This window comes from Artibeus jamaicensis, unplaced genomic scaffold, assembly GCF_021234435.1.
Source record: "Artibeus jamaicensis isolate MK-2021 breed Jamaican fruit bat unplaced genomic scaffold, CSHL_Jam_final scaffold_847, whole genome shotgun sequence".
Lineage (NCBI taxonomy): Eukaryota > Metazoa > Chordata > Mammalia > Chiroptera > Phyllostomidae > Artibeus > Artibeus jamaicensis.
Window position 1 is genome coordinate 14693684 of NW_026522057.1, and position 10936 is coordinate 14704619.

General features: G+C 57.4%; 2 protein-coding genes across 4 annotated transcripts; both read left to right on the forward strand.

Annotated features, from left to right (window-relative positions):
* Window positions 1–62: 62 nt before the first annotated feature.
* CD164L2 (CD164 molecule like 2) lies at window positions 63–3991 on the forward strand. 3 transcript variants are annotated; one of them, XM_037149700.2, is made up of 6 exons: window positions 63–204; window positions 632–799; window positions 894–965; window positions 1492–1536; window positions 2995–3139; window positions 3703–3991. In XM_037149700.2, the coding sequence occupies exons 1-6, from the start codon at window positions 117–119 to the stop codon at window positions 3707–3709; spliced, it is 525 nt and encodes a 174-aa protein (XP_037005595.2). In that variant the 5' UTR covers window positions 63–116; the 3' UTR covers window positions 3710–3991. The 3 variants fall into 3 exon arrangements, with proteins under 3 accessions (XP_037005595.2, XP_037005594.2, XP_037005596.2); XM_037149699.2 differs by lacking the exon at window positions 3703–3991 and adding an exon at window positions 3429–3513; XM_037149701.2 differs by lacking the exon at window positions 3703–3991 and having other exon boundaries at window positions 2995–3143.
* Window positions 3992–6548: 2557 nt separating this feature from the next.
* FCN3 (ficolin 3) lies at window positions 6549–10912 on the forward strand. Its single transcript, XM_037149777.2, has 8 exons — window positions 6549–6667; window positions 6947–7042; window positions 7389–7433; window positions 7901–7933; window positions 8147–8274; window positions 9352–9481; window positions 9581–9715; window positions 10545–10912. Exons 1-8 carry the CDS (start codon window positions 6577–6579, stop codon window positions 10787–10789), a joined length of 903 nt encoding a protein of 300 aa, XP_037005672.2. The 5' UTR covers window positions 6549–6576; the 3' UTR covers window positions 10790–10912.
* Window positions 10913–10936: the final 24 nt, after the last annotated feature.

A 10936-nucleotide genomic window follows, 5' to 3' on the forward strand; every position in this document is an offset into this window, starting at 1 on the left:
CCCACCTCGCCCGCCCCTTTCGGTCCAGTCTCTTTCCCACACCCTGGAGGAGCCGGGTCCAGAAGGGACGCGGGACACCAGCTCTCCGCTGACCCCCAGTCCCCGCCCCCGCCCCCATGGCCTTGCCGGGACCCCGAGCCTTACGGGCTGCGCTCTGTGGCGGCTGTTGCTGCCTCCTCCTGTGTGCCCAGCTCGTTGTGGCTGGTAATGCTGGCCAGGGTCTGGTTAGGAGCCGGGGCAGGCGGAGCGTGCCCTTCACCCAGGCGCCTGTCCAGGAGCGGGCGGCTGGGAGGGGTAGTGGGGGAGCAGAAGGAGACTTTCCATATTATGCTGGGTTCCAGGGGTGGGTAAAGGCGGCTCTGGCTGTGTGTATAGTAAGGAGCTTCAGGTGTGTATGGGGCGGCAGCTTCCAATGTATCTGGGAACCCCAGGTATACGCAAAGGGAAAGGACTCTGGGCGAATATCAGGGAGGCCCTAGGTGTGTGTTAATTGTGTCTGTGGAAACTCCAGGCGTGTAGCGGGGATTGGGGGATCCAGGTGAGTGTGTGTGTGTGCAGAGGGTGAGAGCCACCGCAGTGGGGATGGGGGCTTCAGTTCCTATTCAAGGGCTTGCTTCCACCCCTCTACCAGGTAAAGGAGCTCGAGGCTTTGGGCGGGGAGCCCTGCTCCGAATGAACGTCTGGCCGGCTGTCCGAGGGGCCTGTAAAGAGCTGAAGCTCTGTGAGCATTGTGTGGAAGGGGACAGAGCACACAACCTCTCCAGCTGCGTGTGGGAGCAATGTCGTCCAGAGGAACCAGGTATGTGGCCCTCTCCGGGTCGAGTGCCTTGGTTCTGAACCCCAGGGCCTTGGCCCCTCTCTCCAAGCCTCTCCCTTTCACCTTCTCCCACTAGGACACTGTGTGGACCAAGCTGAGGTGGTCAAGGAAGGTTGCTCTGTCTACAACCATTCAGAGTCTTGTCCGGGTAAGGGAGCTCCCACTGGCCTAATCCAAGTTGGGGAGACAGGACTGAGGTACCACCCCAGCCAAAGCCTGCCCTCCAGGAGGAATCCGTCTCTCTCTCTCTCTCTCTCGGGGAGAGGACCATGCTTGCAAACACCTGGGTTCAATGTCAGTTCTGCCTTTAGCTCCCCCAGAACTCTTCCCCTCTCCGGCCTGTTTCCTCATCTGTAAATGGGTACAGGTGGAGGATACATGACTGGCATGGGTGGTGGAGGGAGTCAGCTTCTCTAATTTAAAGCATAGTGAAGACTTTGGAAGTTCAGAAGGGAACAGGGAGGGCTTCCTGGAGGAGGTGGCATCAGCGATGACTTTTAAAGGTTGCGATGGAGAGAGGGCACTGGCAGAAGGAACTGTGTGAAGAAAGGCTTGAAAGTGTGTTGGATGGGTCTGGACCGGAGCCAGAAGCCCAGCTGTTGGCCCCAGCTGGGGGCTAGATGGGAGTCCAGGGGCGGGAGAGCTGGCTTCTTACAGATTCCTTGTCTTTTTAGCTGCCCACCACCACCCCACCTATGAACCAAAGACAATCACAACAGGTAGGTGCCACCTGGGGGAGCTGGGCTTCGGCGCCAGCATGCTCTGTGACCTCGGACCTGTGACTGCTCCCCCTGAGCCCGTTTCCACATCTGCACAGTGGGTCTGTTGCCACCTCACGGCGTCACTGTGAGGGTTTTATGAAAGGCTGTACGCAGCCTAGTTCAGTGTCTGATGCAAGGAAGGAGATCAGGGAAAGATCAGTTCCAATGCCCTCTTCCAAACCCCACTTCTGAGAGCTCAGGGTGACCCCCTCAAGGACCTGTGCTTGGTGCTGAGGGAGTGGGGCTGAGGCAGCCAATGAGATGTCCGCTGTGACCACCTACTGGTCCAGAGAGGGTCACAAAGCAGATTCCTGGCACAACACAGGCAAGGAGCTACCCCTCGGCCCCCACCACCCTTCACGGTCTGGCTTGGCAGGGATGGCCGAAGAGGCTCTTGGTTAATTAAAGCCAGAAATGTGATCTCAGAGGCTGAATTATTGATAGTTTGGCTCCCTCCAGCTCAAGCCCCAGGTTGGTCTTGAGCAGCTCATCTCTTCTCTCTTCACCTCTTCCCTGGAAAGGCCTGCCAGAGCCGCAGCTGGGACCACCCTTCGTCCTTCATGTTCTCAGAACTCCTTACACAAATGACAGTCTCTGGGAGGTGGACCCAGGTCCACTGGGGCCCCGTCCACTGCCCCAGAATGATCTCCCACCAGCCCTGCCCTGTCCTGGGCACTGGGCCCAGAGCCTGAAATCGAATCCTTGGTGAGAGTTGATGGCTAACGTGGTACAGCTGGGAGCCACCCAGGCACAGCCTGACAACCATGGGCCCCTAAGCCAGGGCAGGGGAAAGGGTTAGGGGACACTGTGTGAGTTTGGCTGTGTCCTGTGAGGTGACTCTGGACAGGCCTGGCCCTTCAAGCCCAGCTTCTTCCTCTGACATAAAATGTCTAGTCTCCATTTAACTGCTCCCTAGGATAGGTCGGAGTGCGGGCCTCTGCTTCTTCCCCAGCTCCTTCCCTTTCTAAGTAAGGGGCAGCTCCAGGGCCTCAGCAGTCCTGATAGGGGACCATAGCATCTGTATCTGGGCTTTGAACCCCAAGACCCAAGGTTGAAAGCAGTCTGGATACCTGAGTTCTGGGCCCACCCTCCTCCTGTTGGGCCAGTGTGAGAGCTGGCATCTGGAAGAGAAGGGGGCTCAGCGGCCATCAGCCACGTGCTCAGGGGGTCAAGAGAGGGTATGAGGGGAATCTAGCCACAGAGCAATTCAGGAGCGGAGCCAGGGTTGGAGCCAAGGCACTGCCCTGCCGGGCACTGTCCCTCCCACCAGGCACCTCCGCACCTCCCAACTGCCCACAGGATCCCATTGACCTTTTGAGCCTGCTGTTCTCCGACTCCCATAGTGAAGACTGGGGCCTCCAGGTGACCTCTGTAGGTTACTGGGGTGGCCTGCTATGACCTCTGTCTACCCTGCAGAGAGCCCCCACGTCCCTGAAGCCAACAACCCTGGCTTCGATGGGGCCAGCTTCATTGGAGGCATCGTGCTGGTGCTGAGCCTACAGGCAGTGGCCTTCTTCATCTTGCGCTTCCTCAAGGCCAAGGACAGCACCTACCAGACACTGTGAGTACTTGATCAGCCAGCAGAGTCTGGCTCACTTCCCGAACTCCAGCCCTGCCCCTGTGGTCCTGTCCCCTTAAGTGACAGTGAACTGTCTTGTCAGTGGGGCAGCCCTAAAGACAATGGTTCCCCCACAGTGTCCCCTGTGTGAGCCACACCCCTTCTACCTACCCACCCCCCTTCTTGTGGGAGTCTTTCTGCCAGGTGTTGGCTGGGGCCAGGACTCAGCCGGGGCCTGGCGTCTAAGAGCTCAGCTGAGCCCACTTGTCTTTGTCCCTCATGCTGCCAGCAGGGAGGAGAACCAGTAGGTGGTAGCCCAGGCGAGACTTTGGCCTGCAGCTCTGTGGCCTTGGGCAGGACCTCAGCTGTGTGTGCGGTTTGGTTTTCCTCTGAGAAGGGGGGCTGCTTGGAGGTCCCCGTGTGCCGTGCGTGCTGTGGGGCAGGTCACCGCAGCCTCCATTAAAGTGTTTGCTGTTCCGGCTGCGCCTGTCCACTGGGGGTGGGGTCCTCAGCCTGGCTGAGGCGAGGCCGCCGCCCTGAGCACCCTCTCTGTCTGGCCTCCGCAGAATCTGACCTCTCAGGCCTGGACCCCACACTGAGGGGAAGGAGGATGAAGAGGCTGCCCTCTCGGCCTCTTGTGGGCGCTGGGGGTGGGAGAATCTTTGGCACCAAGTAGTCTCAGTGTGCAGTACCTGGCGTCCCCTCCTGTCCTGGGCCTGGTTCCTGCTGCTGAGTGCATCCTCAAACCACCTTCTGTCTTATCTGTCGCCCCCATGGGAGCCCTGCACGACCCCTGCTTGGCATTGGGCCTGCGCCTGCCCCTTCCCATCGACCTGGCTCGGGCAGCACCCTCGAATAAAGGAACTCTCTCCAGCACTGTGCTCTGTGTCCCGTGTCTTGGGCTGTGTGCGGATTGGGAGGGGTAGGGATAAGGCCACTGTTCCCTCCTTAATGGGAATTCAGCCTTGGACTGTTGATGTCCCCTTTTAAAATACACTCATCTTTACATGTGTTTAGCCCCCTCCCGTGTCCCTGTACAGGTGTGCCATGTACAAAGACGCAGAGAGCTAAGTATACTTGCTAAAGGTCACCTAGCGGGCCAGGGCAGGGCTGGGCTTGAATCTAGGTTTTCCTGGTCCCAGAGTTAGCGGAACTTTAGAAGTCCCCTGCAGGGGTACCTCCAGGCTCTCTCAGCTCCTTAAGTGATGTCTCTGCCCCTGCGCCAAGGTGGAGACACCCCTGTAACTGTCCACAGCCATTTCTGCACTCAGGCCCTCCCGGGAAGCCCTGCCCATGCCCTCCTCCCATCCTTCCCCACCACCCCCGCCCCATGCCTGGGCCCAGAAGTCTTCCCTGACTAATAATATCTCCCACTGGAGCAAGTTATGTAATGGCTCTGGGCCTCAGTTTCCTCATCTGTAAAGTGGGGTAACACTAATATCCATCGCAGTCGGATGTGGGGAGGGTTCAGAGCAGGCACATGTGCTCCATCTACTTTGTGCCAGGGCACCTGTCCACCCTTCCAGCTGTGCACCCGCCACCGAGCCTCTGGTACCTCTTCTCCAGACCTGGCCACCCTGCGGGCTCTTCAGCTGCCACTGGAAGTCCACGGGCAGCTCTGGCTCCTCCCTGGCCTCACCTATTGTGACGTCATCGACAAAACTCCAAACAGTCCACCTCCCTATGCCCACACACTTTCATCAATGGCCACCATCCTCTCAGACAGCCTCCCCTGAGCCACCCTTCCAGCTACTTGGAGCCACCGCTTGTTACCCAGCCTGCCTTGCTCTGTCCCTGATCCAAGCCTCCGCACACGCAGTTTCTCCTGCCTGGATCACCCTCCCCTGGTTTCTCCAGCCAGCACTTAAGAGCTGGCAGAGATAATGCCCATTCTCTCTGGGACGGAGGGAGGAAGTGCCCCCACCTCCTGCTGGCTTTCCACTTGGTTAAGAACATTTCTTCATTGGATGTTTTCTCTTTTCAAAAGTAGTAGATGCCTCTAAGGAACAAAAGCGCCATATAGAAGTTTATATAAAGAGTGAGAATCGCTGCCCCACTGGTCTCACTCCCCAGAAGTAACTATGGTTCACAGTATGTTTCAGGCCTTTTCCTGTGAATGGACATTCGGCATTTTTAAATTACAAAGTGGGGCCGTGCTGTGCATGTTGCTCTGTGACCTCGCCCCATTCATTCTTCACCATATTTGCCCTCTACTTGCCCACATGGTGGTAACTTATTTGCCTTCATCCTATCAATGTCCAGTTGGGTCAGTTCCACACTGATTATTACAAACAGCACCACGAGAAACAGGCTTGTCCACAGGTCTTGGCACCCCTGTGGGAGAGCTTGAGGGGGACGGACCCCCCAGGATGGAACTGCAGGGCCTCGAGGCATCCATCTCATGGCTCCATCCTGTCTGGTGAACTGGGCCTCCACCCCCCGCCGTGCCCCATTGTACCTCAGCCCACCCTGCCACCACCAGCTCTGGGCCTGGCATAGAGGAGGCCTCAGGGAGGGTTTGATGAGTGAATGAATGAATGAAGAAATAAATGAGACTCCTCTTTTCTCCCCTATCACCTGAGGGAACTCCCCTGCTCAGACGTCACTCCTCAGGTCTGGGTCATGGCCACTGCCTCCCTGCTTGGCCTCCTATCCTCCGGGCCTGCCTGTCTGAGCTGCCCTTGCAATTGGCCTATATTAGCAGCCGTTTCCTAGGCCTTGCCAGGGGCTTCCCAAGGGACTTGTGGGTGGGCATGGTGTCACTTTGCTAAGGGTGCCTCTCCCTGGTGGGCAGCGTGGAGCTCGGGCAAAATCTCTGGCTCTGGGCATGCGAGTGCCAGAGAGAGCACCAGTCACATCCTGTCTCTGGGCCTCAGTTTCTCCTTGCTTATTCCTTTATTTAACCAATATTTATTGAACACCTACTTTGTACCAGCCTGTAACCCATGGCCAATAGCAACGACCATGAGCAGGACTGTGTAAGGGTCAGAGGTGACGTACAAACTGCGTGCAGTGTGACTTGTGGCGAGCAGTAGGCGCCCAACCAATGGTAGCAGGGGTCGTGAATACTGCCAGGGTCGGGAAAATATTCCCAGTGGAGGATCAGACCTTCATGGACAGGCGGAGCTCACAGGAAAGGTGCAGAGAAGGGCACTCCAGGCGGAAGGCTCAGAAAATTGCGCATGAATGTGAAGGTCTGGAGAGATGGCCCGGGGAGCCCTGGCAGCTGGGAGCAGAAGTTGGACACCCTCCCAGCTGAACAGGTCAGCGGTAATGCCCATTCTCTCGGGGGCTGAGGGAGGAAGTGCCCCCATCTCCTGCCGGCTCCAACCTGGGTGGGGTGTCTCTGAGCAGGCACAATGGATGGAAGTCTTCCTTTGTTCTTCCACCAGCCTGGCCCCCTTATAAACTGGCATTTTTCTCTCGAGGGGACCAGCAAGATGGGCCTTCTGTGGACACCACTCTCCCTTCTCCTGCTCTTGCTCAGGGAGCCTGCCTGTCTGAGGACTGAGGACCAACCCAGCTGTCCAGGTAGGGTTGGAGGGTGCCCTCCCCACCCACCCACCCTCGTTCCCTCACTGAGTGTCCTCCCACCCAGGCTCATTAGCCTCAGGGAGCAGGGTAGGCATTTGATAATTGGGCTCTGCAAATAGATGCAAACAGTATGAGGCCTTGAAAGCCTTTGGAGGCAAGTGTTCTGACGGCTGGAATCTGGGAGATGGAAAGAGCTTCGGGGGGGTCTGGGAGACAGAGGCACGCCCACTCCTCCTACGACTACTCTGTGCCACCCGGTCCTGTGTCTCCACGCAGAACCCAGGGAACTGGAAGCCAGCAAAATCGTCCTCCTGCCCAGTTGTCCTGGAGCCCCAGGAAGTCCTGGGGAGAAGGGAAGTCCAGGTCCTCAAGGTAAGAGATACCAGGGAGCAGACAGGGACCTGGGCTACACTGGGGAGGCTGGTGGTGCGGCAGTAACTGCCTGTGCTAAGGGCAATGACCAAGGGACCAGGCACCTACTGTGTGCCGGGCTCCAGGCTGGGTACCTGGGACCCAAAGGTCAACTCTATGAGGTGGCAGGAGAGTTTCCCCCATTTTACTGAGGGGGAAAGTGAGGCTCTGAGAGGACAACTCAGTTGTCCATGGTCATAGCTAGGGTAGGGTGCAGCTGGGATCTGACGCCAGTCTCCAAATCCCTGTTGCTTTTGGCCCTGAGTATGGGGTGGAACTCATAGCATCCCTGTCTCTGGGATTTCAGGACACCCTGGACCACCAGGCAAAATGGGTCCCAAGGGCGAGCCAGGTGAGTAAGTGAAACCCAGGCCTCTTCTTTCTTTGCTCTGTCCCTGGGCTAGAAAGGCAGGGGGCTCTGCTGGGTTACTGCTCAGCCATTAGCTGTGATTGCCCTCCTACAGAGGCGCGGAAGGCTGAGGGGGTGGACAAGATTAGGAAAAGGGGCCCTGGCTGGTGTAGCTCAGTGGATTGAGCACGGGCCTGTGAAGCAAAGGGTCGCTGGTGATTCCCAGTCAGGGCACATGCCTGGGCTGCAGGCCAGTTCCCAGCAGGGGACTCATGAGGGGCAACCAAACATTGATGTTTCTCTCTCACTCTTCCTCCTTCCCTTCCCCTCTCTCTAAAAATAAATAAATAAAACATTAAAAAAAAAGATTAGGAGAAGGGCCTGCGCACCCTCCCCTCTGATGGTTTGTGGGCCTCCCCCTTGGGGATACTCAGGCTTTGGAGCTAACATTTGGTCTTTCCTTGGAGCAGGAGATCCAGCAAACCTGCTCCGGTGCCAGGAAGGTGAGGCAGCCTTGGCAGGAGCCAGGAGCTTGGAACCAGGTGGTGCTGGGGTGTTGGTGGACTACCAGGCATGACCCAGCCCTAATGACTCTTTCAGGGCCCTGAAGGAGCAGAGAGGGCTCCTGAGGTCCCACACTTAGCCTCTTCCATTGCCCAGGGAGTGTGGTTGGGTTATAACTTGGGGGGCCTCTCAGTCCATCTCCCCTTTTCCAGGTCCTAGGAACTGCCAGGAGCTGCTGAGCCGGGGCGCCACCTTGAGTGGCTGGTACCATCTATGCCTACCTGAAGGCAGAACCCTTCCAGTTTTTTGTGACATGGACACCCGAGGGGGTGGATGGCTGGTGAGTGTCAGAGAGAAGACTCCCAGGCGAGGCCCACTTCTGCCCTTTGGCCCCCAGGGGGAGCCAGAGCCCACTGGAGCTAAGGCATTTTTGGAGTAATTCTCAGACAAACATTTACTGAGCCCCCAGGGGACCTGAAGTCTGAGAAGGCTTCACAGACAAGACGCCATCTGACAAGGCCTTGAAGGCAGAAGTTCTCAAGACAGACAAGGTGTGGAATGGCATTCCAGGTAGAGGGAAAGACGAGCCCAGTGAGACAGGACAGTGCCAGAAGGTGCGGGGGCAGGGCGAGTGAGCCGCAGGTGTGAGTGGCGGGCTGAGGTCTACTGGTGAGGGTCAGGCATGGATGGAAGGCCCCTGCCAGGGCCAGTTCATGGGGAGCACTGAATGACTGAGGATTGTGGGGTAGATGGGGAGCCATGGGGGAGTTTTAAGCAGGGAATTACCAGGCCAGACTTGTGCTTTAGAAAGACGACAACATGGAAGATGCATGCAGTGGGGAACAAGAGTGCAACCAGGGACAGAGGTTAGAAGGCCTGCAGAGGTTCAGGCGGGAGAAGACAGTGGGCGGTGGCAGCAGTGGGAATGGAGGCACTTAGACTGAAAGATGCTCAGGAGGGAAATCTACAGGAGGGAAGCCTGGGGACTGTCCAGCTTGGGCCTCTGGAGGTGACCCCTCAGCTCTAATATCTTGGTTCTTATCATAGTAAATAAAGCAAGGTTTTTTGAATCTGACTCCGAGCAGGACTGACCACACCCAGAAGGCAGGAACAGCATTTCTATGATTTCAGTCTCCCCCAGGAGACTCTGGCAAGGCTTTGGTGTGAAGTCTACTGTTTTACTGGCACTAAAAGTTAATAAATGTATATAGGGTTCATCGCTACATTCATTCATAGACAAAGCTCACTTGGACTCGCACTGTATCAACAAGCCCCCAGGTCAAAGAGGCAGGGAATGGCTGCCGCTCCTCACAGAGTGCCCTGGCTCAGCTGCCCCCCCCCCCCCCGGCCCGCCTCTCCTCATCTCATGCCAAGCCTGGAGCAGCGGCTGGTGTGCTAGCCTTCTCCACCTCCCTAGGTGTTCCAGAGGCGACAGGATGGTTCTGTGGATTTCTTCCGCTCTTGGTCCTCCTACAAAGCGGGCTTTGGGAGTCAAGAGTCTGAATTCTGGCTGGGTAATGAGAATTTGCACCAGCTGACTCTCCAGGGTAAGTTCCCAGCAAGGTCCAGGGAGCCTGAGTGGTATTCTTCTGACATTCTGGGGTCTAAGGATCCCCCCTCCCTGCCCTTCCCTCCACCCCCACCAGGTACCTGGGAGCTTTTCGTGGAGCTGGAGGACTTTAGTGGCAACCGCACCTTTGCCCACTACGAGTCCTTCCGCCTCCTTGGGGAGGCGGACCACTACCAGCTGGTGCTGGGCAAGTTCTTAGCGGGCACTGCAGGTGAGCAACCCTCAGGTGGGGCCCTGGAGAAGGGGAAAAAGGCGAGGCAGTGCTGGGTTCTTGTACAGCACTGCCATTGCTTCCATAATGACCCGGGATAATTCCTTCTCCTCTCTGGCCTCAGTGTTCTCATCTGAGAAATGGCAGTTATAAGGCAAAGTGAAACAGGAGTAAAGAATTTGGGCTCATGAGGCAAACAGACGGGAGTCTGAACCCAGCTCTGTCATTTACTGACTATGTGACCCCTGGCAAATTCCCTCCACGTCAGAGCCCCAGTTTCCTGTGCCGTAAAATGGAGGGGAAGGTGGGGAGAGAGGCTGCGGGAACTACTGAGGCCCTGTTGAGTGTTAGCGTTGTCTGCTTCAGAAGAGGAACTAGGGAAAGCTTTTTTCGGAGAAACAGCAGCTGTTGAGGAAAGGCTTGAAAGAGGGAAGTGACCTGAGGAGCTGTCTCAGGAGACCCCCTCTCCTGCCCAGGCATCTTAGGAGTCCCTCCCAGCTCTTCTTGACAGAGTTGCTCAGGCTGCTGCAGGTGGGAGCTAGGACGAGAGGAAGGAGCCAGAGGGAAGCTGGTGGTTCTGGGAGGGGACAAGGCAGGGAGAGGAGCTGGTGGCTTTGGAGCCACAGTCCTGAGATCAAGTCCCAGTGTCCCTGTGACTAGCTGAGCAACCTTGGGCAAGCACCCCGGCTCCTTGGCACTGCAGTTTTCTCACGGGGCCCAATGACACCCACTTCTCAGTTGTTCTGAGGCTCCCCTGAGGTACTCTCTCCAAGGGTGCCAGGCACGGCGCCGGCACCAGCACCAAAGAGCCTCCCGTCCTCCCTGCCAGGGGACTCCCTGAGTTATCACAGCGGGAAGTCTTTCAGCACCTACGATGCCGACCATGATGCAAAGAGCGGGGGCAACTGCGCGGTGGTGGTCCATGGTGCTTGGTGGTACGGATCCTGCTATCGGGCCAATCTCAACGGGCACTATGCCACGTCCCTCACCGCTGCCCACAAGTACGGCGTTGACTGGGCCTCAGGCCTCGGCGTGGGCCACCCTTACCGCAGGGTCCGCATCATGCTTCGCTAGGGCACGCATGCAACCAGCGCCCTTATCTCCCCTGCACAGCTTCCGGACCCTCAGCGCCCCTCCCCATGGCTAACTGCCTCTGTTCTGCTGTCCGCTTTTAAAAATAAAACCGTTTTAACCCTTTCCTGGCATGCAGGACTCTTCCAG

What these genes read in the sequence shown, in the direction of transcription:
- FCN3 (XM_037149777.2), top strand. Translation starts at nt 6,577, where the DNA reads ATGGGCCTTCTGTGGACACCACTCTCCCTTCTCCTGCTCTTGCTCAGG. An exon ending in CCCGAGGGGGTGGATGGCTG is followed by an intron (nt 8,275 to 9,351) that starts GTGAGTGTCAGA and finishes CCACCTCCCTAG; the next exon opens with GTGTTCCAGAGGCGACAGGA. An exon ending in GTTCTTAGCGGGCACTGCAG is followed by an intron (nt 9,716 to 10,544) that starts GTGAGCAACCCT and finishes CCTCCCTGCCAG; the next exon opens with GGGACTCCCTGAGTTATCAC.
- CD164L2 (XM_037149699.2), top strand. Translation starts at nt 117, where the DNA reads ATGGCCTTGCCGGGACCCCGAGCCTTACGGGCTGCGCTCTGTGGCGGC. An exon ending in TGCCCAGCTCGTTGTGGCTG is followed by an intron (nt 205 to 631) that starts GTAATGCTGGCC and finishes CCCCTCTACCAG; the next exon opens with GTAAAGGAGCTCGAGGCTTT. An exon ending in ATGTCGTCCAGAGGAACCAG is followed by an intron (nt 800 to 893) that starts GTATGTGGCCCT and finishes TTCTCCCACTAG; the next exon opens with GACACTGTGTGGACCAAGCT.